This window comes from Eurypyga helias, unplaced genomic scaffold, assembly GCF_000690775.1.
Source record: "Eurypyga helias isolate BGI_N326 unplaced genomic scaffold, ASM69077v1 scaffold13696, whole genome shotgun sequence".
Lineage (NCBI taxonomy): Eukaryota > Metazoa > Chordata > Aves > Eurypygiformes > Eurypygidae > Eurypyga > Eurypyga helias.
The window spans coordinates 42,094-48,919 of record NW_010256081.1 but is presented as its reverse complement, the minus strand read 5'-3'; the positions used below and the strand labels follow the sequence as shown (position 1 = coordinate 48,919).

The window sequence follows — 6,826 nt, the reverse complement described above, 5'->3', positions numbered from 1 at the left end:
GTTTCCTTTCCCAACAGACCAGTGATCCTAACACCTTCGTTAGTTCCCGAATGTCTTGGCAATAGTCAAAGCCAGAATTCTTTTCCAGCCCTGTAAGCCAAGTGTAGGTGCTTTATTTGACCGCTGTCCTGCAACATTGGGATATATGCTTCCTTGCACCTTTCCCCAGCGGTTGCATAGAAGTGTCCTCTCACTTCTTGTCACATTAAAAGCTGATTTGGTTTCTCTTGGTATTTAAATGTCAGCGTTCTCTTTATTGAGAAAAAGATGGGTTTGGGGTTTTTTTTAATGCAGTATTTTATTGCACATATCAGCCAGGTTTTGCTGTAGATCTCAGGTCCCCTCAAACCTTACAGTGCTTAACTTAGTTAAGTCAAAAGAATAATAACAGGTCATTCTTTCCTGGGTTTGTTTTTGTTTGTTTTGGTAGTGGGAAGTGTCTATACTAAAAGCGTCTTTTTTTTTTTTTAAAGTTAGAGTGCTGCATCAATTAACCCTCTAGCGCTCCAAGTGCTGACTTCCTTTTGCATCCCCTCCCAAGTAGAAAAGATCAGTAATCTCTGTCCAGTGGAGGTAAAGGCAGGGAAAGAAAGCATGATACTTTGGATGAGGAGGTTGAACTGTGTAAAGGGTAGCTTGATCATGCATCTAACGTTGAATTGCTTGTGGTGTTAGTGCTCAAATTAAATTATAAATTATAGTGAGAACAGTACAGTCCTAGGAGATGCAGTATGAATGCAGCACAGGAACTTTGAACCATACTGTATGTCCAGCTTTCTTTTTATTGAGTTGTTCAGAAAGCAGCGCTTTTCTCTATAAAATGCTCTATAAATGACAGTACTCTTATCTAGCAGCCCTTCTTGGATGATGCTTCTAAAGCAGTGCTTAAAATAGGCATTTACTGCTGTCAAGTGAGCAGTTTTAAATGGAAGTTCTGGATGTGCCTAGACATTAAGGATTATATGATATTTTCTGTGCGAACAGGGCTGTTAGCCCCTTTGTCCTGCTAAGCTTTAATTTGTATAAATAGTGTACCTGGCTGCAAGTTCCATCTTTGCCTAAAGATTGAACAGAGCAGAGAAACCTTGTGCACAGTAGCCACTTGCGCTCACTGACCTTGGGCTGCCAGCGTTTCTGTGATGAGAAGCGCGCTCCGTAAGTATGCGATGTTTGACAAGCTGCTTCAGGCCGATCAGCTGCAAACAGCAACAGGAATTAAGAGTGAATTAATACTTTAAAAGCTTATGAGCAAAAAGTACAATTAATGCTGCTAATTAAGGCATTCCTCCCCGTGGTCTGTATACGATTATTAACACGTGAAGAAACTGAGAGGCAGAAAAATTGTGATTTATCCCAGGCCACGTGACGTGATGGTGGCAGAAATCTGAGCAGAGCCTTGGCTTGCCTTGCTTCAGGCACTGTGCAAGTTCATTGTGTTGCTAGGATCAAAAACAAGGCAGTGTGAATGTGGGAGCTAAGGATTTGTTGTCAGAGCTTTCCAGAGAAGTGAACAGAGAATTTTGGTCTGTCTGTTGGCAAACAGGTATCTGTTGTATCTGTTCAGTTGGTTGCAGGTAAATTTGTAGCTGCACAGGTTTACAGCAAGTACTACTCGTTGGAAGTAAAGAAGCAGTGTAGCCCGTTCCAGCAATGGTTTACTATATAGACTTCAACAGCTGCTGAAATACCACTGGAATGCTGATTTTTAGAATTTCAGACTCAAGAGAACAATTTGACTTGGTTTTAGCCAGTGCTGATAACTGAAGATGTATTCTTTCTGAAGCAGAGACTGCCATGTCTGATGGATAGCTTGGTAAATAATCCAGTCAATGTGGTGTTGAGGTGTTTTGTTTAATTTTTTTTTTTAATTAAGCTAGCAAATTTGGGCAACTTCTACGCAGTTTTATTTGTGAGCCCCTTTTGTTGTTTCGAGTATCTTTTGCCCTGCCCAGATAAACTATTAATGTGTGTTTATACCTCACACCCACCCCCCAAAGTTCTTAGCTTGTTAGGATTTTGACAGGCAGAGGCCTTTGGTGCTTATCATTTCTTTTGAGGTAGCCACAAACGGCAAAATATTTTGAAACCTTGAAATCCAAACAGAAAGCTGAAGCAAGACTTCATTCCCCTGCCTGTGCTGTGTTTCAGATTGCCATATGCAATGGACACTGATCTCAGTTCCCAGGACAGGAAGGACCTGGACAAGTTCATCAAATTCTTTGCTTTAAAGGTAACTTTTTCTCCTGTGGGCAAATGCTGCTTCTTTCTCATTTAAGAAAAGCTGTACTTGTTGTTGCTAGAATAACAAGGTTGGGGTTTTTTTTTTTGTTTGTTTGTTTTTGCTAAAGACCAAAGCAAGAAAAGCTGATGTCAGATTTAGGAGATTACTGAAAATAACTAGAAAAACATATTTTCCCCTTTTTTTCTACTTTCAAATCTTCTTCCTTCCCCCCAGGATTGTCCTGCCATAGAATCAGTTATAGGCACTTCACACCTCTGTCAGCTTTGGGCTCCTATCAGCAAAACTAACCATCCAGCTGTTGGGTGGTATCTTCTGTTGGACTCTACTCTTTCTTTGCAGACTATCTAAATTTTCATATCACATCCAAAAACAATAATGCCAGAGTGTTCTTTTGAGTTATGTTGATGGGTAATGATGAAATTTGGCCTCACTTGGTACATAGATGCAAGTAGATACACAGACAGTGGCTATGCTATAAATCTAGAGATTCACTTGACTTTCATTTATGTGTTCAGGATGTAATTCTAAGTTTTGTTTCAGTGTTACTGAAAACTCTGCAACTCCTGATTGCAAAATTGACTTAGTCACTTCATGTTATTACAGGGAAAGGTCAGCTTAAGATGATTTTGTCTGAAAGACATTTACCTGTTATATGTAATAATTTAAATTGATTATACCTGAAGATTAGCATAACAAACTCTCTACTTTTCTACATCCTGGTCAGCCCGTTTATTTTTCCTACTTCAAATTTGTCTAGCTCAGGTACTGAACTGAGGGCTCTGCTGCGCTCAGAACATGAGTGTGTATCTCTTCCTTTCTGTTCCAGACAGTACAAGTAATAGTCCAGGCCCGACTTGGAGAGAAAATCTGTACCCGATCGTCGTCCTCCCCAACAGGCTCTGACTGGGTAATAAAGCAAGTCCGTAACTGCTGGGGGAGGGCGGTGTGTGTGCACATGTGTGTCGAAAGCAGAGTGTAGTTACAGTTTTGTGCAGACTGTAACTGTTCAAAGAGTAACTACTATATTCAGTTACATCCATTGGTGGTGCCTTTGGGTTTTGTTGTTGTTCACATGCAACATGTCACTCTGGGCTCCTAAGGGCTGATTAGAGGAGAGATAAATGATACCTCTCAGCAACTCCTGCCAGCTAAGGCACATTTCCAAGATCTGCTGGGGGTGGGGTGATGAGTTCTTTTTCTGTCAGAAGTTTGCAACTCTGCAATTCAGGACTTTGTGGTAAGGGGCTTTATTAAAATTGAAGAGACTCAAGATAACCTGTGGGTGAAGACGGGGATCAAGAGATGGAAAGGGAACGTGATTTTTATGGTAGGATACAGAAAAACTTTTGAATTGGCCAAGGAAATGTTTGCAAATATGAAAAGCCTGAGCCCATCGGGGAATTTTCTGTTTCATAAATATTTCAGTGGCCACTGACCTCGTATGTTACATATGGGTCTATGAGTCTGTCTGCAGAGTACCATTAGGCATTTTTTCAAAGAAATAAAAAAATGGAATCATCTCTCTCATTCTGCAGTTCAACTTGGCAATCAAAGATATACCGGAGGTTACTCATGAAGCAAAGAAGGCCCTGGCAGGACAGCTGCCCGCTGTTGGACGGTCTATGTGTGTGGAGATTTCTCTCAAAACCTCAGAGGTGAGAACTGAGACAAAATAGATGCTGTTGTTTTACTTGAGTCTTAAGTCACCTGCCAGAGCTGCTGACCTTTAGTCCAAGGCAGTGTGAACATACTTTCATTTATGAAGTTAGGTAGTATGCTAATGAAAATAAAAGTATCATTTAACAGGGGTAATTCACTGCAGTTATCTGAGGCCAAACACACAGATGATAGAGCAGCAAAATGTCATTTCTTAGACCATGAAGAACTTAGCCATTCTGAGAAAGGTATTCCCTCAAGTGATGGAATCTAATTTGTGCAGTGAGACTTCCAGGGCCCCTCTTTCGGTTGTTGCATTACAAGAAAGTGGGAGCCAGGAGAAACATCTCCATTGAGGGGTGTGGCTGTTGCTGATCGTTAATGAGCTGTGACAAGGTTTGTGTTCTGAAATGAGCCTTTGTTTGCCATCCCCTCTCTGATCCAGGGGGACTCCATGGAGCTGGAAATCTGGTGTCTAGAAATGAATGAAAAGTAAGTGCATTCTTCACACTTTCATTGTGTGTGTGTGTGTTGTAGCTGATGAAATAGGGAAGCATGCTCAATCCATGGTGATGAATGAGCATGTATGAGATGTGTGGCTTGGGACACTTCAAGGGAAGTCCCCTGTTTGTCTAGCCCAGTAGTCAAACTGTTTAATATTGGTGCCAAGAAAATAAACTCATAATTTTATTCATTCTTCCATTACAACTATTATGCTTCCTCAGATAGAAGAATTCATATACTCGGTAACGACAAATGCTTTTAATACTGAAAAGATTAAAAACAGTCTAGTTTTCTAGTAGCCTTCTGTCTAGTAGAAGGCTGCACGGGCCTTTTCAGCAATTACTTCTACAACAGATGACTAGATTGAAGTAGTCCAACCCTTAGCTGGTTGGTCAAGAGCAGGTAGCCACACCAGGGCTTTACTTTATCATTTTGGCAGTAAAGCTGATATTAAACAATGAGCCCAGACTCGTTTTGATTTTCAAAAAATTTTAAACAACCTAAACAAACAAACAAACCCAAACAACTTAGTTGGGAACACAAGACTAATTTTTTCCTTTGTGTTGTGTAGGTGTGACAAAGAAATCAAAGTTTCCTACACTGTATACAACAGGCTGTCTCTACTGCTGAAGTCTTTGCTTGCTATAACCAGGGTAACTCCAGCCTACAGACTCTCAAGGAAACAAGGCCATGAATATGTAATATTGTACAGGTAAAGCAGAATATGAAATTCCCCATTTGCAAGAGAAACAGCAGAGACTTGCACAGCGTAGCTGCAAATGCGGCAAAAAGGGAGGAGTGATAATAAATTCCAATTACTTGAATTTAAGAATGACTGACCAGTGACAGCAGAGGACTTTGGGCTATATATCACCTCGTAGCAATTAAAAGGAAAACCAAGCGCAGCCTGTGAAGTATTGTTGCTTCCCTACCATGTTGAGGAGAGTGCAAAAATTCCCCATGCAAGCAGAGGTTAAATTGTTTGTTATTATCCAGGTGTTCTGTATTTGATAAATGCCTGCCAACGTTGCACGTAACAGCAGTGCATACTTTTGCAATATAGATTCAGACTCTCTATTTTTAAGATGTATCCTCATCTCTGCGTCCTATACTACTTCCAGCTTACTCATCCAAATACTGAGTTCAACTCTGTGTAGCCTGTGAGATCTGACTGGCTTGTGGTTCATGGCTACCACCTCCCAGTCTTTGATTGTGGCTGTAAGAACAGTCTTTGAACTGTTTGCACAGCTAATTTAGGTGATGCTACATCTCAGGTTTGTTATCACTCATACAGCTGAGAACTTTACAAGAAATCCCAGTCATTATTTTTGCCTCCATTGCTGGTTTGGCGTATACTTTAGAGCAGCTCTTAACAGCACAGATATCTTTTATGTTGTGTGAGGAGTATCAGCTTTTAGACTCAGATCTGTCCATGAAGCTTATCGTGTTTCACATTTGCTCTGGACTGTAGGCTTGCCACAGAGGCGTAAAATACTTAAATTTCTGACTAGACTACTGTTCCCTCTTCCATTTTCTTTTTATGTGACATGTCTTCCTCTGAAGTAGCTGGAAGATTTTTTGAGATGGGCATACTAGTCACTTTTTTTTTTTTTTCCTAAAGAAGAAAACCAGTTTCAGCCTTTCAACTCATAAAATTAAATAAGGAGTAAGGATATGCATAGCATTATGTCCCCAGCAGACCTAATACCTTTTCTTCTTCCTTTTCCTGCAGGATATATTTTGGTGAAGTTCAACTGAGTGGCTTAGGAGAAGGTATGATTAGGCAATGCACACAAACTAGAGCAGAACTGTTTTCCTAAGTGCCATAAGGAAGGCTAAGCGTGAGGTTCTCCACATGCTTTTTATCTGGCCCTGCCACTGCAGGGTTGTGTTGTGAGGTGACAGGTATAATGGTGGTGGTACTTTGACAAAATCTAGGGTGATTGCCATTTTGACTCCAGGGATCTGGAACTGAAATAAGATTATGGAATTATGTTGGTAAGGGAAAGGGCTGGTAAAGGAGATCACGGTCTACTCAGGAACAAGAAGCACTTCAGAGCAAAATACCAGCAAGGCAACCTAGTGCTGCTGTTTTGTTATGGGTTCTCTATGTGTCTTTGAAGTTCAGATTGCAAGGGATAATGGAAACACTATAGGAATAAGATAAGGTAACCTCAGAATAGAAAAGTATGGAACATAAATAATCAGTGAAATTGATAATCATTCCTTAAATTTACAGGTTTCCAGACAGTCCGTGTTGGGACAGTGGGTACCCCAGTAGGCACCATCACCTTGTCTTGTGCCTACAGAATCAACCTCGCTTTCATGTCAACCAGGTGAGAAAATGTGATCGTGCCAGAAATTGGTTTACAATAATGTACTATTAAGCCCTTAAATCTTTCTCTTCTGCGTACCCTTTCCTGC

The 6,826-nt window shown here is 40.7% G+C and overlaps 1 protein-coding gene across 3 annotated transcripts in view; it reads left to right on the top strand.

The window, feature by feature from the left end:
- The first annotated feature begins 2,161 nt into the window (after positions 1 to 2,161).
- Positions 2,162 to 6,826, top strand: part of ATG13 (autophagy related 13) — a 15,474-nt gene continuing 10,809 nt past the window's right edge. For all 3 annotated transcript variants that reach the window (XM_010153537.1, XM_010153536.1, XM_010153535.1), the window contains exons 1-7: positions 2,162 to 2,230; positions 3,069 to 3,149; positions 3,778 to 3,897; positions 4,344 to 4,390; positions 4,974 to 5,114; positions 6,135 to 6,175; positions 6,642 to 6,738. In XM_010153537.1, the coding sequence (XP_010151839.1) occupies positions 2,162 to 2,230; positions 3,069 to 3,149; positions 3,778 to 3,897; positions 4,344 to 4,390; positions 4,974 to 5,114; positions 6,135 to 6,175; positions 6,642 to 6,738 (596 nt within the window). The remainder of the gene's footprint in view (positions 2,231 to 3,068; positions 3,150 to 3,777; positions 3,898 to 4,343; positions 4,391 to 4,973; positions 5,115 to 6,134; positions 6,176 to 6,641; positions 6,739 to 6,826) is intronic.